Genomic DNA, 21,780 nt, shown 5'->3' with positions numbered 1-21,780 from the left:
GGTGCCAAATCCCAGAAGACTGCTTTCTTCATAGTCACTGCCGTGAAAGCCTCAAATCTTAAAAAATGTTGATATTCTCTCTAATAGTTTCCCTAGCTCTATTAATATCCACAGCATTGTCTAAGTTTTCCAAAGCCACAAACTTGTTTGATATTTCAATATGATACTGCTCTTTACCCTCTACCTTATTTAATTTCTTGAGACTGAACCTCTCCATATGAACTCTGTGCATTGTTTGTTTACTCACTGCCAGTTGCCCCTCCCTCATTTCTGCCACCACCAGACAGTGGTCAGTATCACAATCCACTCCCTGAGGATCAGATATCAAGTACACTTCAATGTCATCTCCTATGTACCAAAATGTTGTCAATCTGACATGTGTCTTTCCATCCAGAGATGCTGAAGTAAAATGATGTATGTTATGACGTGGGAATGGGAATGTTGTACTTTTGACAGTCAGATTTCTGAATCTTGCAAAGTTTACTATATTATCTCGATTATCATACTAATTTCGTGTAAAATATCATTCCCAACTACTGGTTTGGAAATGTCTTCCTACCTACTTTGGCACTGAAATCTCCTAATACAATTTTTGTGTGGCATTAAGAAATTTATCAAATATATGTTGTAGTTCCTCACAGAAGCAATTTTTCACTTCATCAATTTTATCCTCTGCTGGGGTAAGAATGATGATATCACACCAGCAAGCTCTTAGTATTACGTGTGGCATCCTATCACTAACAAACTCTACCCTCTTAACTGCTGATATGATTTTCTTATGTACAAAAACAATCTGTAAGTAATTCATGATTCTCATTCGCTTTTCCACAAAAATATATATTCACCTGCTGGTTCAACTGTTGCATTTCGGCTGCACCCAATATCTCTTCTTGACCATCGGTCCTTTATGGGATCCTCTTGCAATGCTGTCCCTGCCTGGTCCCTGATGACAGTGTCCCTCATGCAGTGCAGGAATGGTATGGCAGGTCAGGTGTCTCAGGATGGCAGCTAACTTCTTCTGGGCCCCTCCATCACCTTTGGCCAATTTATTCAGACGTTGGCAGTGCCCTATGGCTAGATGCCAGTCCCCATATCAGTTCTCCAGTGCTCCGATAGCTTCCACTGTGGCCTCTGCTTTAGGAACTTCCTAATGCTCCGATTTCAAAAGCTGCTTCTTCCAGATTTGCCTCCAAATTCTCGGTTTCTGTATTTTTCAAACAGGCCTCCATCATCATGGCCTCTCAGCAGACCTTCACTTCTTTTTGCCACGCCCTCATTTCTTCTTTCATCTCTTCTTTGCTGCTTTTAATTTCTTCTTTTTTTTGTTGTGTGGCCTGTCATGGCTTTGTGGATATCCATCCACGAGAGACAAGAGCACTTTCAAGGACCTCAAACTTCTCACTGTGGGCTTTTATTTCAGCTTTAATTTCCCTTAGATTGACATTTGTTCTTTCTTGCGTAGCCTTCAATTCCTTTTGTCATGCCTTAATTTCTTCCATGAAAGCATCGGTCTTGACTCAGTCTGATTGAATCAGTCCTATCCAATCCAATTAATCTGGTTAATTCAACCCCTGTTCTGACACCAGTTGTCAAGTGACAGGGTGAGTACAGATGGGGTTGGGACTGGTAGTTAGATTGATTGGACCCTTACAGATCGGTGACTGTAAGTAATTATAACCATTTCACTAAGTTACACATTTTAAAATTAATTAGAGCACACATTTAAGTCTTCTCAGCCTGCTCTGTCTTCACCAGTCTTCTGGTAATGGCTTCCAATGGTGCACATTTCCCTTTCCAAACGGTCCTCAGTCTCAGCTAGAGCAACTCTTGACTAACTAACCCACTAACCGAGTAACTACCTAGCTAGCTAACTGTCTCTAGACTTGTCCTGATTCACAGAATGGGGAAACACAACAGATCAAAGATGGTCCAGTGCAAGGGATGTCTGGCATACACTCCCTCAATGTACTGTATTCTAACATTATTCACAGAACATACAGTGCTGTAGTACTTTTTCATTGCATTGGTCATCAAGAAGCACTATGTAGGGTTTGAGGTTCTCACAGCTGTGGTCTTGAAGAGTTCCAACTTCTGGGTTATAATGCTGTGTAGTCCACTGAAAGACAATCAATGTTTCAGAGGAACACATCACTTCCATCTTCAGGGTCAAGAAACCAAGCAACAAACCTACATGAAGCAGGTAGCAAGCAGTGCCCTATTCTGCAAGCAAGGAAGCTTGCTTGCTACCTGCTTCGTACTGGTTTCTTGCTTGGCTTATTCTTTGATCCTGAAGATGGAGGCAACATGTTCATCGAAATTAATGGCTGATTTTCAGTGGACTACACAGAAGACAGAACTTTTATAAAAATATTATGTGATAAATATGGTCTGACTCACATGGGAAATAGAATGAAAAATTTCACTACAGTGGTTAACTTCATTGGCTCATGTGCCTTAAATAAAAGACAGTTTAAATTGGTTTTAAAAGAGGCAGATTCACTGTATGGCAGTTTTTTCATGTACAACCATGTTCCTTGGTTTAGATGCAGGTAAGTGTCTGACAGATTTGTCAAGTGTCTGAATAAAGTGAAACTGTTTTTGGAGGAAGAATAGCAACACCATCTATTGTTAGATGATACAACTTTCCAGTCTATGCTTCCTGCTGACTTGTGCACTTATCTGAATGAGTTAAATGTGAATCTATGAGGTCTAAAGATGTCACATTCAGTATTATTACAACATCTGAAAAGAAGTTTGAAGTATATCAGTGCGATCTGATCAAATGTATATCAAAGAGAGCTGTAAGATTTTAAAGATGTTTATGCGACTTTGAAGAACATCAATGATGAACCAGATACAACAGTGTTATAAGCTTAGAATCAACAGCAAGCTCTTTACTAACCTGGTAAATAATAATTTCATTTAAATACATTACAACATCAAAGAAAACTGTTTCAAAGATGCAGGCAAGGAAAACTAAAGCTGAAATCTCTTTAGTTGATCACAGCAAAGATACGGTTCTTATTAAATCATATGTTTTAATATATGCAAAATACTGTTCACAAAACTTCTGAGAAATGGCACAGTTGTCAGATGTCTATTCTCCCCAGAAATCACTGAATCATATTTCCATAAGTACATATTTTCTTCATTTGACACAATGATTTTTAATAAAATTAAAATATAAACTCATATTATAATTGTATAAATAGGATATATATATATATATATGAAACAAGCACTACTTACTCAGGAAAATGCTCAATTAGAGATTGTAACAAATAGAAACCTTCATGGTCATTAACTTTTGAAGCTATTAGCTTCTGAAACACACCAAGCAATCCACTCTGGAAAAAAGGACGAAAAATGAATATGAGAAAATAATGTTTAACTTTGTAATAAAAATCACAAGAAATTTTGATGTACAAATAATCCTGCTTTATCTTCAATGACAATGTGAATAGTTTGGTTTTTGTTTAACAGTTATTTCACCTCTATAATTAAAGAAAGTTCATAATCTCGTGATTTTATAATAATTCTGTTGCATGCCTGCATTATGTTCATTTCAACTATAAAAAGTGCATTTTTTTACATCTGTAGCATATGGTAATATGCAATCAGTCCAACTTCATCTCCAAAGTTTCAAATATAAATGGGCAGGAATAAATTTCAAAAAACAAATAATTTTGACAACAACAAATGGAATGAATGCTCTATTAATGAGGCCTAAACTGAAATTATTGTTGACATGCCCACTTGCCTGCCTATATACGAGTGTGGTCTGATGTTAAGGGTAAAAGTGTTTGTTATATATGGCCTGCGCATACATCTCAATGTCACTTGCACATATGGTACGTTGGGTAACTGCACGAGTGTCGTTATTCTCCATCCACGTATCTAAGCTTTACAAGTGAACAAAATGACCAGTGTGACTTATAATTATTCCAAGTTCGAGGTCCGCATGGTCAGATTCTTGCAAGCAGAAGGAGTGAGTACGAGTGACACTCATCACAGGTTAGTGAGTGTTCACAGCTAGAACATTTTCAGCTGAAAGGAAGTATCTATGTAGTGGCAAACTTAAAGATGGCCAAACGGCACTGAATGATAATCCACAGAAGCATGGAGGCAAAACAAGGGCCTCGCACACAGAAGAAAACTGTGTCACTGTGGAAGGTTTGATAAGGGAAGATCAAAGGATCAAAGTTTGTGAAATTGTTGAAGTGACAGGTACTGCAAAGAGCACTGTTCATGAAATCTCAGATTTAAACTTCCATAAAGAGTGTGCTCGCTGGGTTCCAAAAATGCTCACCGATGAGCACAAAAGGAAAAGAATGGCTGCTTCACTTAAAAATCTTTGCCATCACCAAGATGAAGCAGAATCGCTCATAGAAAGCATTGTTAGTCATTTACTATTACCTGTGGCAGATCTTAAAACCCAGTGGAAAAAGAAAGCTACTTTGAAAGGTACTACAGATATGGCTCGTCTCCATTGTTCAAGATAAAAGTGAACCATTGTGACTTTGTGTCAACAAACCATATGAGAGCAGGCCACACCAGTCTTAAAGCAAGCCTAAACAGATTTAACATTGTGTCCACAGCTGAATGTGAATGTGGTCATGGGCTGCAAACCAAGGAACATATCTTCTGGGATTGTAAATGGTATGAGGACCAAAGGGCAACAATGATGGACATTGTCTTAGAACAGCAAAAAAGAATACCCAAAGTCAGTTACAGAGCTCTTAAAGCTAGAAGAAAAAAGATTTCTGCAAGGCGTCTGTTACTTCATAAACAGAATTCCTAAATTTATATAAAATACATATGTAAGAAAAGTCAATGAAGTAATTGTACTGATTATCAGTATACTCTGAGATTTAAGTTAAGATCTATATTAAGAATCGCAGGGTGACTGCTAGGATAGAATAAGATGTTTATAAGAATGTGCTACAGAAGGCTGGATGGGCATTGCTTAGGCCTGTTTTGTATTTACAATAATTTTTCCCCCAGAATAAAAAACAGAAAGCAGATGATAAAAATTATTTAAATACAGATACTTCAAGATTTAGAAGCCTTTACATCCAAGGAATACTATGTACAAACGCAAGACGACAACCTGCTGGATCTACAGGAACATCACATGTAATGAAGAAGAAAACGAGTGAAATGTTCACAATTAGTTATTGAGACTGAGACTTAAACACAGAAAATGATAACACTTATATAATGGATGACAGAGCCTCCTTCTTCAGGAAAAACATGGCTAGTGCAGAGGTAGTCTGATGAATATCCAGCTTGGTCTGAATGGTTGAACCCGTAGAACTTAATGTGGAGTGGCAAAGTGCTGCAATACACAACATTACAGCAGGCTGATCTTCTGTGTCAAATTTAATGATGATGTAGTTACGAATATCTTGCACAAATGGCAGAATCTGCGTGCGTTTAGAAATATTGAAAAAATATATGTTTACAGAAAAATAATAAGAATACTAATACACCTGCACTAGCTGTTTACAAGGTATGAGGCTTTTGGAATCCATCTTAAAAGTATTCTTAGTCCAATACTGTGCTTTAAAATGAAGGCTTTAAGGAGTTAATGCATGTAAACTAAGCTTAGACCAATACTGTGGCTTATAGAAAAAAAAAAACAAAATATTTCATTTTCTTTAGCAAATGAATGAATTCTTGGAGCGCTACCTGGCTGCAAGGGTCATTGTGCAACTATAATTAACTTACCACTTTTTGTGATGCAGATATCTGAGCAGCTCCGGTCTGAACAAATGTTTGCAATAGCTGTACCAAAGGATGAATGTTACCAGGGCGCTCCCAGAGTACAGGAGCAAGCAAGCAGGGAAACAGAACCATGTATGGTTCTGGTATTGCACCACTCTTATGCTGTCCCAGAAGGAGTGACAAGATTTGGAACACATATGGTACAAATTCTGAGAAAACAGTAAAAATAGACATTATTATAAATACGTGCATATATAAAGAGATTCATGTAATGGAAAATGTAAAATGTCACTCTTAAGAATGTTACAAATTAAATGTAATATATTGCAATTCATCTGCTCCTCCTCCTCCCCCCTTGCCATCATCAACCACTGATGTTTTGACCAAGACACGTCATCCTAATTAGAATTACTATTAAAATTTCAATTCTACTACTATCACTTAGCACGACATTAATTTTGCTTATACTTACTCATAGGTAGGCATGGTTTCAGTTTAAACGGTCACTTCTGCAGCAGGTCACAATGTAAGTTGTTAAGTATGTAATATACAGGGTGTCTACAAAAGGTCTGACACATTTTGATCTTTAATAATTCAGGAAATAACGAAAATAGAAATAAACCTTTAGCAATGATGGAAAGATCAACTCAAAAAGTTTATTATCATCTTTACAGGTCATGAACGTGTTCACAGCTGTCAATGCAGTGTTCATTGTTGAGAAAATGGCAACTCCACAAGAGAGAGCGCAAACAGTGGTGTGGTTTTGTGAAACAAAATCGGTGACACAAATGCAGAGGAACTTCAGAACACATTATCAGAAAGATCCTCCTTCTAGAAACAGTATCATAGACTGGAAAAAGATATTTTTACGTAGAAACAGGAAGTGTCCTCAGTAAGAAGAGTTCCGGACGTCCCAGCACAAGCAATGATGATGCTGAGCGTGTCCGAGAAGCATTTGCACGCAGTCCCAGGACTGCCATATTATCTTCAAACGGAAATTAGATTTACAATATCTTTCTAAACAACTATGTTTATATAGGCCGTTTCATGTTCCTGTGAAATTACTTAAACTATTTTCACATGTGCTGTTTTTAGGGAAACGTGCCAGAATCTTTACAACAGAGCTTTACATGATAAGAGGATATTAATGCATTATGGCAGTCACTTGTTACGTTCAAAGATGGTTGTGGGTTGTTGGGAATGAATTGGTCTACCAGCAGTCACATTTTACTGCATAAACATTCATTCAGAGATTCAAGTTGAACACACAGCAGTGTGCATGGGGAGACAATAACACATACCAAGTCTCTCTACAGAACAGAGAGTGAGACATAAGGACGGTTTGGAAGAGGAGAAAACACTAATTCTGACAGTTATCTGAAAATGAATATATGGTAACAAATCTCCTTATCCAATTGACAGACACTGACAGTGAGGAGGAGGCATTATACTGACAGACTTCAAACAATGGACTGACTGTACTTGAACTCAACTCGGCCTTCTGCATCTGTAATACACAGGTTTACACAGAGTGTCCCTGAGGGATGAGACCCTATGCCACTGACAGGTTTCATGCTTTTTCCTTGTCACTGTGCAACTGCTGAGGAAGAGACTTACAGATTACAGATATTACCACCATTATTTGGACATACTTGATTAATGATAAATCTCTCTATATGACGTATCTATACAAGAAGTGTACTTGTTTTTATCTATCATTTTGCAATTGGAGGACAATCAGTGGAAGATACTAAAAATGTATTGGTTGACACTACAGCAGATTTTGCTGCCTTTCATGGAAAAATAATGACACAAGACAGATTTTTTTTTTCATATAACAAGATTTCCACATTTCAGTAGCAACAAAAATGAACCTGGCAACTGAAACTGGAATATGAAAACCATACTTGATATGCTCACTGATGTGTATGCTAAATGTTACAGTTGAACTGAACATTAGCATTTGATGAAATCACCATACTTGTCAAGGGTAGAACTGTCTTCAAACAGACTATACCAAAAGAAATATTCAACAATTTCAATAGGTTGAAGAACTACTTCTCTCAGTTACTGAACATACATTGGGTCAGTGATGTTAGGCAGATAGAAATACACACAGCTGAGCCATTAGTATCTTTTGAGATTGAAACTGCTACTGAAAAGTTTAAAAGATATATATCACCAGGTAGTGATCAAATTCCGTTAGAACTGATTCATGCAGGAGGTGCAACATTACAGTCTGAGATCCGTAAACTCATCAATTCTATTTGAAATAAGGAAGAACTGCCTGATCGGTGGAAGGAGTATATTATTGTATCAATTCACAAGAAGGGCAACAAGACTGACTGTATTAATTATCATGGGATATCAATGCTATAATCTTCATACAAAATTTTATCCAATATTCTTCACTCAGGGTTAAGCCCATACATAGATGAAATTACTGAGGATCATCAGTGTGAGTTTCAACATAACAGATCAACTACTGATCAGGTTTTTTGTGTTCGTCAAATACTGGGGGAAATAAAAATCGGTGTACAATGAGACAGTACATCAGCTGTTCGTAGACTTCAAGAAAGCCTATGATTCAGTTAGGAGGTAAGTATTGTACAACATTCTCACAGAGTTTGGGGTACCCATGGAACTAGCTAGGCTGATTTAAATGTGTTCAAACAAAACACACAGTAAAGTCTGTATAGGTAAACATTTGTCTGGTAATTCTCCTGTCCAGAATGGTCTAAAACAAGGAGGTGCTTTATGGCCACTGCTTTTCAACTTTGCTTTAGAATATGCCATTAAGAAGATTCAGAAAAACCAGGTGGGACTGAAATTAAATGGAACACATCAGCTGCTGGTCTATGCTTACATGTGAATCTACTGGTGGCAGCAGGGGTGGGGGTGGTGGTGGAGGAGAAGAAAAAACAAGGAAAAATCCAGCAAGCTTCCATGCCTGTTATTCAGAGCCCCAAGCAATAAGTTCAGTAATGCAACTTGCTCAAGTTGTCATGGCCAACTGTGGAATGAATTCATCATACAGAAGGGCCACTGTTCAAGATCTATGATAACTGTGTGTAGTCCTGCAGGCAGTTTCTTTAAGTTGCATCATTAAAAGTAAAAATTAAAAGTAAAGGTATCTCTGTAACAGGGCGTGAAGGCCCATAGGGTTGTGAGATGTTGAGGTTCCCTCATTTTGTAGACAATCGGCTCATAGACGGCAGCAAGGTTGTCAGCCTTACACACCAGCTGCACTTTACCCCCAAGAATATTCCTGGTATTTAATTCTGTTAGAGGCTGAGTCGACCCAGGGCCATAGTGCGGCTGGAAGGATTAGGTCAATTGAAAAAAAATCCAATTACCTCATAGGGACTTGAACCTGTGGGCTTGTAGCATAGTGCCTCAACCAACTAAGCTATGGTGTGCCCCCTGAAGTTACAGCATAGTGCCAGATATTGCCAATAACTTGTTTGTGAGTGATGATGCTCGCATTCATGATAACATATGCGAATAAGCAAAACTTCCATTATAAGGCAACTCAAAATCCTTACAAACTCCATGAGTGACCACTTTATTCTTCAAAGATTATTTGGTGTACTGTGTTGTCACTGAGGACTGTGTTTTCCTGTTGATCTGCAACAAAGCAATACACAGAGCCCACAAACTGACAGAAGAGTCCCTGTTATTAGAACCAGAAACCTAGCATACTCTTTGTAACGGAACAAACAGCACCTAAGGGTGAAACAGTAATTCATGCTTGAATACTGTGTAATTATTTGTAAATATGATGATTCAGTGTCAAATACCTTCAATTATTAACCCATATCCAATGTCTATCCACTACCACATGACAACCGCTATTATACTCAACAGATGACAATCCATTAGTATTTAGTTTTATTTCATTTCTAGATAGGTATAAAGATAGGCTTCTGTGTATATAAAGTATGCATGCATCATTTTTGTAGTTTTAATTGCAATAGGCTGTACATAGCATATGGGAGTGTGCATGCATGGAACAATAACACATCAGAAACTCATGTTCACTAGCAAAAGTTGCCAGGATATCACCATTTCTGTGAATAAGTGATTTTAACCTGGAAGACATACAGCAGTCATATACAATACTTTTGAAATCTTATACATATTTAGAAAGCGTAACCAAAGCATTGTAACAAGTGTACAACATATATAAACAGACAATGGCTTGATAGAAGTGAAATGTGTCTGCAGTATAATATATTACAAATTGTGAAGGAAATTTATATTTGTTTTAAAATATTAAAAATATGATAATCAGTTATACACGATAAATTCGAGACAGTGGAACTCTATATCATTAAAAATTTGGAAGGATTATATATCCTTAACTAACTAACTAACTAACTAACTATATGGAGCTGAGCTCTTCTTAAGAAGCTGCCAGTTGACAGCTACTCAATAATTTCCAAACAGTTTATGAAACATGAAAGTTCTTTACTATGTTCACAAGAGCCCTCCACTGGTTCATATCCCTAGCCACTTCAATCTAATTCATACCACAGCATCCTAGTTCCATCTAGATCCAATTTAATATTATCCTCCCACCTATGTCCAGGTCTTCATAGTGGTTTCTTTCCTTTTGTCTTTCCCACCAAAATCCTATATGTATTGTGACATGTCAAACCCTTGTTGGGCAACAGTATTAATCTCCTCCCCCATTTGTGCTACCCGCCCTGCTCCTCTCATCCTCCTTGAATTCTCATTCTAATTACACTTGGAGAAGCGTACAAGTTATGAAGCTCCTCATTGTGTAGTTTTCTCCAACCTCCCATAGCTTCATCTCTCTTTGGTCCAAATATTCTCCTCAGCATTGTTCTCAAACACCCTCAGTCTGTGTTCCTCCCTTAATGTCAGAGACCAAGTTTCACGCTCATATAGAGCCACAGGCAAAATTATAGTTTTGTATATATTCTAACATTTGTTTTAGACAGAAGACGAGAAGCCAAAAGCTTCTGGACTGAATAGTAGCAAGCATTACCCAAATTCAATCTCCTCTCAGTTCCCTCATGAATCAAATTTTGATTTGTTACTGTAGTTCAAAAATATTTGAACTGTGCCACATTTTCAAAGGATCCATTAGCTATATTTTAGTTTCCTTTGCGTTTACTTCTACACCAACCTCATTACCAGCATCACTTAAAGTTTCTGTGTTCTTTTATTGTATCTATGTTATCACCCACCCAGTAGATTCACATATCAGCATAAACCAGCAGCTGATGCATCCTATTTAATTTCAACTCACATGGTTTTCCTGAATCTTCCTAGTGGCATATTCTAAAGGAAGAAATAGATCATTGTTACTAAATTATTAATTTATAATGATTTCTACTTACCTCGCTATAAAGAATTAAACATTTGGCAGAAGTAGGCTTAATATTTTTCTACAGAACTTCCTGTTCTTTCTATTAGAGTTTGTACTACTTTATAAGAAGTTGGCAACTTTATATGTTTGGATCTGCACTGTGTACCTTGCTTATGTGTACTTTGTTTGTATTGTTCCCTTTATGTTGTAGTCTTTCCTTGTCTGTATCAGTGTAAGATCTACTGCCACAGGGTGAATACCCAATTGCAGTAAAATAATGATAATGACAATAATAATGATAATAATGATGATAACAACAACAACAACAACAACAACAATAATAATAATAATAAGAATAATAATAAAAGAATGGTTTCACATACCTTGAATATCTTGCTGAAGAATTTCCTGAAATATTGGGAATAAAACTTCTTCAAATGAAGTCACTGCATTTGAATCAGCAACACAAACAATTCTGAAATGAAGAAATAATACAAATAGTTCAATCTTGATACATCTTCTGGACTCCAAAATACAAAGAAATTGAAATTCTCAGACACAGGACTACATAATATTGTCATGTGTTGGTGTTCAGACACAGGGTTTGGACTGATACCTGGATTTATTTAATGCCTATAACTTGTAACTACAAATAACTGTAACGATCACTGATTTTCACAATCTAAATCACTAAAATTACAGTGCACATAAAGTCTTTTATCTGTTCACTAGCCATTGTCAGGTAGTGGCTGCTAACAGAGCAACTAAAGATTGCTAAATGGCAACTCCCATCTCGAACTCACAACTGTCAACTCGCTTGTCCAGCTGGTCCTCATTATATAACCTTGGCACAGACCACACAGAAAACACCCCATCCTTCATTACTGCATCAGTATCTGTTGTAATGGAAACATGCTTGCCACGCCTGTCATGTTACACTGCTCTCTCCTTAAAGCTGCTTGTCCTGAGTAGCCTAAATGTGTATTGCTGTTTCTTCTCCTTTGAGGCAATATGCCTGTGATATTTGCGATCATCTCATGAGTGACACTTCCACATCATGCTGGCCAATTCTCCTGCTTCCAGTCTTGATGGTGTACAGTCATCATTCCTCATGGGTGGGATTTTACACTGTTCCCTCCTTAAGGATGGTCATCTTGAGTGTCACAGTCCTCTTGTGGGAGCACCTCCCTCAATGTGATTCTGTGACTAGCAGTCTCCAGTCATTGTTACAAACATCTCCCTCGAGGGTTGGACCAGTGTTCTCATTTCAGCTTCATGGGTGGCCTTGGAACCCACCCCTGCAAGGTTATCCACCACCACAACCACCACCACCACCACCAGTGGTCCTTCCTGCCACACCACCACAACTCCATCACACCAAGCCACTGCCACTCTGATGTTACTCTTCATGCAAGGGGTTGAACATGGTCGTGTCTCAGGGTCCTATCCTCTTTAGTAATTTTGGAAGGGGTATAATTTAAGGGTGAGTTGTCATTTGTTCCTTGTATCCAAACAGAAGACAACAGCCTTTTCTTTTTACATACAGCTTGAATGACGGGTAGGGGATGTCACCACACAAAGCAAGTCTGTAGTTTTCTGAAGATGTAATTTTTTTTACATGTGTGGCTGTCATAAATTGTCTTTGGGAGGGTGCAGAAGAACCCTAAACTGAAGAATGTAACCATTTTCACACATGGGGGGTCTGAGTTCTATATCTATATCTTGGGAACTATTACTATTCTCAAAGGTGTTACATGGTTGGCTTGTGCTGATTGCATAATGACTTTGGCTAGTTAAAATCATCCAACTGGGGATGAATTCTTGTCTGGGAGAGATATCGTCAATTCAAATCCTTCTTGGGGATGAAGTGACGATCCCGCAAGATACCTGTCTTGGTGGACTTGGTGTCTTAAATTAATTGGAATCAGATATGATTGGGCTACACTCCTCATGTTTGTCAAAAGTAATCAGGCCTTTATTTTCAGAAAATTAAATTGTAATAATATTGAGACATATGGGCCACTTCTAGGAAACGAATTGGCAAATATGTTGCCATGGAGAGATTGAATCTTGGAAACCACCTAGTTACAAAACAGTCTCCATGGATACAGAAGCTGAAAGTTGTAAACACTTAGAAAGAAGACCGTTGCTTTGGAACTAACACACAGTTTCTAAGACAATGCATTGATGAAGAGCAGTAATGGAACCCTTGGAGGCAGTGATCTCTATTCAGTTCTCTATCAGTGTTAAAAGGGAGTAAAAGTAAGTAAAAAGTAAGTAAAGCTATCCCTGTAACAGGCCGTGAAGGCTCATATGGTTGTGAGACGTTGAGAGTCCCACATTATCTACACAATCAACTCATAGATAGCAGTAAGGTCAACTTTATGTGCCAGCTGCGCTTTACTCCCCAGGAAAATTATTTTAATTAATTCCTGGTACTCATTTCTGTTATAGGCTGAGTCGACACCAGGGCCATAGTGCAGCTGGAAGGATTAGATCAACTGAAAAATTCAATGAGCTCATCGGGACTTGAACCCGTGACCTTCCGGCTTGTAGCATAGTGCCTCAACCAACTATGCTACCGCATGCCCCCATAAAAGGGAGTTCATTTGTGAATGCAAGATAGTCAGAAAGTCATTCATAAGGGAGAAGGCAGTTCAACAGTTAAGTGCTCAGCTGTGAAGTGTTAACGGGATAAGATTCGTTACCAAGCAATGACTAGTCAGCAGAGGCTAATGACTTCATTTTGTGTGTTATAGTTATAATAATCTTAAGTGTGTGGGCCGCGCCATAGCTTCAGCAGTTAGTCGCTGGCTTCCCACTGCGGCAGCCTGGGTACAAACCCGGGTCTGGTCAAGTGGGATTTGTGGTGGCAAAGTGGCGCTGGGGCAAATTTTCTCCAAGTACTTCGGTTTCCCCTGATAATCTTCATTCCACCAAATTCTCCATCATAATCACCTGGGGGCAGGTACAATAGGCCAATCAGTGGTCACCGTGCTGAGTGGACCAAACTTGACTCCGCCCCCCACTATGCAAAAAATTAATCTAGGTGTTATAACTATCTGTAGTTAAGGCTTGTGAGTTCCCAATAAATCTAGTCACCAAAACAAACCCTGTCCTCAGTCACTAATACACAGGACAATATAAAAGAGCCAAATTACTTCTTGCTTGTGTGGAGGAAATTGTGAAGTTCCACTTTCAAATAAACAAACAGTTTATGAATAGTGGAAGTTGTTGTGTTGTTGATTTGGAGCAATGGAATGGCTTCAAGGGTGCAGTTTCGGTTGCCTTAGTTAATGACGTGATACGAACCTGAGAAGAGTTTCAGTGGCCTGTTGGAGCTGGCCTAATACAATGAAAGGAAGAGAGATAGTTATAGTCTTCATCAACAGTAGCCAGCAAGGCTTCAACTTTAAGTCTCCACGTCATCTACGGTCAGTCACACAAGTCATGAGCTCTGAACTGGATTCCTAAGCAGTCTGAGATTATGTTGGCTTTAACAATTGGATAAAATATGGGGACTATGGAACCATGAATTGCAGATGGGGCATTTGGTCCACCCCTTTTAGTGAGGGATTTCACAATAGGGCATATTGCTTGAAGTGTGAATTTGCAGCTTGCCAACTTTGTTTTCCATCCTTCAAGTGCTCTTTTCTGGACCATTCTCCTGATTCAGTTTAACACCGTTTTGCATGCTGGATCCCTGGTTTCTTGCCATAATTTTTTTTTGAGCTTTCTCTTATGCTTCAATAATCGACCTAGGCCAGGCATTTTGTATTTGCAATATAAAATTGTAGTTTCTCTATTCTACAGCCTGTATACCAAAACTATAGAGGCTGCAAAGTCTCATGCTTTTTTATGAGCTTCATTAGAAGAGCGATTTGGATATGAGGAGACATGAATTCACAGGTGAGGCTTCAGAACAGCTTCCAGTCTCTTAGTTTTTCAACAGGAACTAAAGCTTTCCTCATTCTAACAGAATCCAGAATGCTGAACATTACTGGCATATGAACTGAGTCCACGATGTAAGTGAAAATCACCTCTGACAGTCAGGCGTTCTGATGTACTACAATGTCAAGAACATTATTTCTACCATCAGAAGTGTAATGCGTTGAGCATTATGGAGCTCAAGTTTCGGAGTTAGAAATAACAAATAATTCCAAGAGCTTCAAGCCTGAGGAGTTTGAAACTTTACTATTCCAAATAGGGTGCTTTGCATTCAGGTCACCTGTCAGGATAGATTTATTCATAAAACCTAATAGCCCTGTGATGTCTGTCACTCCACTCTTTGCAGAAATTTATAAAACAGTCATGTTTTCTAATGTGTATTTCCTTTTGCATTTCTGTAGTAAGAGCACGAAGTTAATTCATAAAATTCTGTGCAGACATGTTTCCTAGTGCAGGATTGTCTTACACTTCAGAATTATCGCCATTCGGGTAAAGACAGCAGTACACTTTAGTGCACTATGAAAATGTAGCTAGTGTCATAAATCGTTACAGTGAAAATATTGGTCTGCAACAGAAAATTCTTGCTTCCATCTCGATTCTTGAAACTTTCCCAAATTCTCACCTAAACTGAAAGTCATTCTCATACATATACATTCCACTTGTCACAAAAAACAGCATTACAAAACCTGATGGATTTCTACAACATATTATCAAAATAAAAATAAGTTATTCAAACAAAATTCACTTACCTGATAGAAATGCTAAGTGCCTCAAAGAGATAGTGGTTGAAATGTGGGCGGCTTGGATTTCGGGCTACAACTGACAATTTCTCTGTCAATTTGGGCAACAGCTCACCAAGGAATGGAATAACATGTTCCTGCAGAGATGAAAAACTGCGCATCACAGCTGGAAGGGCAAAAAAGCAAAATAATAACATCAAAACAAAATATACTGCATCCAAAAAACTGAAAATCTACAATTATAAAAACCTTTCAAGGGAATATAACATTCCTGCATGAATGTTCAAACTTTTATTCTTTGTGTACAAAATATGCAAAAACTTTCTAATAACACTATAAGGAATAATATATTTTCAAGTGTGTAAGAGGTGCTTTCTTTCCTCAACAAGGGTAGTAAAAACTGCAGCACATCTTATTCACTGATGTGGTTTAGAAAAAAAAATCTTTCTTTCCTAAACCATTATGAGTCTTACATAGCAGGAAAGGTGGTAAGAATTTCAAACATTAAATGTATCGTTCTTGAGTGTAATGCTGTGTTATACACATGCAGTATACTTGGAGCATACAGGTTGCTTTTGCTGAATTATTAAACATATGACAGGAAGATCATATTTGACATCTCATTACTTTTGGTGTGATAATCACAACTGTTTCTTCAATATCAGGAGACTTGACAATTTATCAATTGTTATACCTTTCATAATATATTCATTTTCATGAGAGCCGGGTAGAGTCATTGCTTTAAATAAATTATTCATCAGGTCTGGTGCAACAGGAACTAGTTCATCCCTTTTCACCCTAGAACAGAAAATAAAATTCTATAATTAAATATGTATAATCTCCAAGAGATATTTCAGAAATTTCATGTATGGTACTGCCAGTAGATAATGATTTGCATGAATTAACTTCCTTTGATAAGTCATTAATATCAATGGATGAGTCGTGTTGTCTGAAAATACACTGTTTGGCAGTCCTCTACCTTACCCTCACCATGTAAGAAAACTGGACAGACAGGACACTGTGAAAGTGATGTATGGCATGTTATTCAACCAGCAGCCTTGTAGGTGGTGCTATTACATAATATGATGCAACATTCCCTGGATCAGACATAACCAGAACTTCTGGAATATGGTGTTATTTCACCCCAAGAAATTGCTGCACCCACTGAAATCATGTGCAAAGCTTGCCACAGACCAGGGCCGTAAATTCTGGCACATCCTTCTTATTTCTCTGACCTTACTTCTATGTGATTTCTTGGGTAAAAGAGCAAATTCAGAGACATAAGTATCAATTTCAAGAAGCCATCAACAAAGCTAGCATAGCCTGCCTGAGTTTACATGATTTTGGCATAGTGACTGATCTATCTCACCAAGGAAAGAGGTCTACTGACCTTGGTGGTAATTATGTTGAGTAAGGGCTAGATGCATGTAACTTGTAACATATGATTACTGATATATGTCTTTAGTGTGTAGATCAAAAGAACATCTGTAATGTCCTTCACACACATAATTATAGATCTCAATCAGTTCATACATCCCTATGCATACCATGTTTTAATTGACACTGCCAAACAAAATAATTTATTCATTTGCTCCATCAACAGATGGTACAGGATTGATAAAAACAAATGCTGAACCAAGCAAATTTACAAAAGAATATTCAGTTACTGACAGATGGCTGTTCTTCTGAGTCTCAAAGTTTCAAGTGTACCATACAAAATATCACTGAGAAACACAAAAGCATTTTCTCCATGCATTTGGCCTTGTATCATCAACATACAATATGTTAACAACGTGGGATGTAAGAACATGTAGTCTTGTTGGCAGAATACAACATTTTGAAGGAATATGCTGCCTTCATCTTCAGAGGTGAAGTGGTAGGTTCAGCAATAGGCTCAGTTATGCTGGCAAGAAATAAGGAAGGTGGTCATGAGACCTAAGGAGAGACCGTAAAACAAGGAGCGACTCCAAGCCAAAGAAATTAAAGTTCTTCTAAGAGCACACTGGTCTACTATTATGCGTGAGAAATGCGATAAAGTGGAAGAATGGCCCTTTCCAGGGATCCAACATTCCTTTCTGAAGAAAAAGCATAACTATGTACAGATGAATAAGAACAGTCCGTTTCAGAGCCTCCACAACTTTTCTCCCAGAAGGGAAATTTTAACTTGGGAATGGGAATAAACAGCCCTTTTTTGAGCCCTAGGAGATAGGTAGTGGGACACAACAAAACAACTCCCAGGCCAGCTGCTATCTTACACCAACCTCCTAGTCCTTCGCTAGTTATCTCCTGGTACCGGATCTTCACACTGTCCTCCACTTATGTCCTTACCATCTGCCATATAGCCCATAACTAAGCTCTAAACTTGGTCCTGCTTATAACCCCTTAGCATGGACCAACAGAAAAAACAGCTCTTCTACTGTTGTGTGTGTGTCTGTTGGGGTTCCCACGTGATTGCTACTCAGCCAGTACATCAGTGTGCTGGCTGTTGCATAGGAATGACTGTTATCTCCTTGTTTCTTTCACAGTCATGTGTATACATCACAAATCTTTCCCCTCTCAAGCACCTGGGTAGAGGGCCATTGTTTAGGGTGAAGTAACTCATTTCTCCTTGGAAAGCATCTCATTTGTTTCCTTCAGAGAATAAATGAGAGGCTTCCATGACATGCTTGGGAACCTGTCCTCCATGTTCATGATGCTGGGATGGAGCTCAATTTCACTTGTGGTCTATTTCTAAAATTAAATTAATGGATGATGATATGAATGAAAAATAAGTTTATGGTCTTCAAAAAAAAAATGGACTTTATTATGGGCCAATATGGCTGAAAATCAGAACTGCTTGACAACTTTAGTGAAAGTCTCTACACTGAATTCTGAAACATTATCCAGTGGTTTGGGCACTGATACCAGGTCACAGGCAGACTGACTGAATGACTGATGGACAGACAGAACTTTAAAAGAAATTGTGCAACACCTTACAACAAACACAAAGTTCCTGGGAGCATTAATTGCCTATTTTCGTCGATACAACATGGACCACATAGAAAATGACATGCCCAGAAATTCTTTTACGGTTGTGCATTCATTGCCGCAGTAACGTCTTTACTAATCTGTTGCCTAGCAATGATGGCAATTTTTACTAAGCCACTGCCTAGCAATAACATGGGGATAAAATACAGATACAGACTGATGGGAAGAATTTGTGAGGAATGCCACTGAGATGGGCTCAGGTAAATATGATATACATACGAAGTTTCATAAAGATCAGTTCAGGCATTCAAAAGTCGATGGGAGGGGATATAGAAACAGACAGCATTGTGATCACAAAAGTCTACGCTTATTTTTTCAAAATAAGAAAAGCAAGCTAAAAATGTTATTGAAATAACTCCAGTAGTTATCTAGTAATGAGATGATGCTGCAAAAATATTATTTTTGTTTAATTACTGTGAAATCTGTAAGACTTACAGAAGTATATTCGTCAAAAAAATGTGTTTTATTTTCTTCAGTGTTTGTCTGAAACATTTTTCACTTACATCAGTTATTTTGCCTGATTTTAGTAGAGATCAGAATTGCTCAAAAATTTTCAGCAAAAAGGTCCCCCCTAAAAATTTTAGAAAATCTATCAGAGGTTGAGCAGTAATACTAGGTCACAGACGGCAAGACATGACCTACAAATAAGGTGTCCTTTTTTACTTCATAAATAATGCCTAAAAATAATGCACCTGTTAGTGGTAATATGCACATATGTGTTGTTCTTGTATCTTCATATGATTAAGTAATTTTTGTGGCTGATTTAATATTTTGTGACTGAATTTGAATATGTGGCTGAAACTGAACATGTTACAGTTTGCAAACAGGTTGAGTATCTAACTGATAACACACAGACTATGGAGAGAATGGAAAAACTGTATGGGAAGTAGGTAAACTTCACACAATGATTATGTCATAATCCCCAGCTCTGCTGGATGGAAAATTGTGAAATTTTGTTTTAATCATAAAATTAAATTAAATCTATGTATTCAACAAACTAGTTTATGAGCATTTTGTAAAACATCTATTATAATAGATGTTTTACAAAATGCTCATAAACTAGTTTGTTTATAGTTTTAATGTTAATGATGATGATAATTATCATCATCATTAACATTAAAACTATAATTCATATTTAAAAGGTATTATTGACTACAGAATATACAATAACCTTTTCCAATTTTCAACAGTTTTCAAGCGATCAGTCCACTACACTTTTCCCTATCATAAATAACTTCAATGCTCCAGTCTAATAAATAAAATTATACTGGGTATATTTTCTATCATACCACATATATTTACTTTTAGACAAATCATAATAAGACCAAGCAGTTCATACAGCTAGTAACAGATGTCACAACACTTCCCTAATTCATTACAGACATGAGAAATGGTATGTTGGGTCCACCTGCACATAGGAATAGAAATTTTACATTTTCCTTTACCTTGGTTAAGTTCATTTAAGTTGATTTAAGACATCCCAATCTCTCATACTTACACAGGGCTTCCATCAGACGTTTTCATAACCAATATCTTTTCAATGGCACAGGCTGCATAAGTATGTACAACTTGGCTGTATGCAATCAGATGGCGTACCAGCTGTGGAATTGATCCCACCACCATCTCTCGTGGCAGTACAGTACGAAATATCATTACATATTTGATACTGTCAGCTATCAGAACAGGCTGTGTGTCTGCTGTTGGTGGAAAGTGAGAATATCATGTTACCAGGAGCAACGATGAACATTATAATCAAAAAGCCTGATTGTGACATCAATTAGATCAACAATATAAAACTGATGGGGCTGACTCTCCATATCTGACAGCTCTGCCATTTTGGTACTTTATGGTATAAGCAAAGACACTTTGCTCGGTCATAATAAGTAAATGTGTTTCATTTTAACAGTCCAAATTGTATTTATGAGAGAGAGAATGGGGGGGGGGGGGGGGGCTGCGCNGTGCATGCGCGCGCACACAAAGATGCAAGCATGTGTGTAGGGAGTTCAAACCAGTGAAAATGACCATTCATTGGCCTTCCTCTTAAAACGAGCTGAACTGAAGCAATGAAACTACTTATTTATTTTGGTATTATCAAGAATATATAACTTCTCAAAGGGGTGAAAGATGGAAATCTTATGGATGTGTTTCCAATGACCATTACTCTATTATTGACCATAAGTGCTGCTGCAGTCTGTTTGATGCATAATGTTTTGTACTATAAAAATTTGTATGGCTGCTACCAATCATGGGATAAAAAAGACAGGTCAGGGAGACCAATGGATGAAAGGATTCTACATAAAAATTACAATATAAAAATATCTGCAAATTATGATCCATGAAGGCTGGTACTGAGAGTTAAAACATTATTCTGTCCTATGAAATATTCTGATATCTTCTAACAATTGTTCTAATTTCACAGGACCTATCAAGAGAGGCAGGGACTACTATTTGTGGTTCTCACACCAGTGGCTAAGAGTTACATAGGTTGTACCGAAAGTCATGAGCAACTTTTTTTTCCATGCAACCTGGGAACAGCAGACGAAAGAGAGTATGGTGGTAGGTGGAGCCAGCTGTTGTGTTAACCTTAAGTGTCTTGTGACATCAATAGCTTGCATCATATGACCAGTATCACTCCTAACAAAATGGCCAACAACCACATGTCGTTTCACCAGTGTGCTGTCATCGAATTTCTTGTGAAAGAGGAAATCCCTGCTGCAGAAATTCACCAGAGACTTCAGCGTGCTTATGGAAGTGTGTGCATGGGTGTGAGCAGTGTTCGAAGATGGGTGAAACATTTTAACTCTTTGACTGGCGCGGGCGTGTTTTAACGCCAGGGCGATGCCAGCCGTTCCCTGGCGTTGGCGTGTTTTAACGCTTTGAAAATCTCTTCCCTTATTTGCTCTCTTGGCTCTCATCAACCAAAGACATATATATGATAGTTTTGGTGCATGGTTGTAAAGAACCCTTGTAAACTTTGTGGGGGTCTATATTACTGTCAGA

General features: G+C 37.9%; 1 protein-coding gene across 3 annotated transcripts in view; it reads right to left on the bottom strand.

Moving 5' to 3' along the window:
- Positions 1-21,780, bottom strand: part of LOC111875566 (exportin-2) — an 82,091-nt gene that overhangs the window by 13,701 nt on the left and 46,610 nt on the right. For all 3 annotated transcript variants that reach the window (XM_033755862.1, XM_023871911.2, XM_023871910.2), the window contains 6 exons: positions 20,279-20,477; positions 16,448-16,551; positions 15,763-15,919; positions 11,449-11,540; positions 5,731-5,936; positions 3,250-3,347 (listed from right to left, as the gene is read on the bottom strand). In XM_033755862.1, coding sequence (XP_033611753.1) covers positions 3,250-3,347; positions 5,731-5,936; positions 11,449-11,540; positions 15,763-15,919; positions 16,448-16,551; positions 20,279-20,477 — 856 coding nt within the window. The remainder of the gene's footprint in view (positions 1-3,249; positions 3,348-5,730; positions 5,937-11,448; positions 11,541-15,762; positions 15,920-16,447; positions 16,552-20,278; positions 20,478-21,780) is intronic.

Source organism: Cryptotermes secundus, unplaced genomic scaffold (assembly GCF_002891405.2).
Source record: "Cryptotermes secundus unplaced genomic scaffold, Csec_1.0 scaffold1251, whole genome shotgun sequence".
Lineage (NCBI taxonomy): Eukaryota > Metazoa > Arthropoda > Insecta > Blattodea > Kalotermitidae > Cryptotermes > Cryptotermes secundus.
This window is presented reverse-complemented; position numbering and strand designations above follow the sequence as displayed.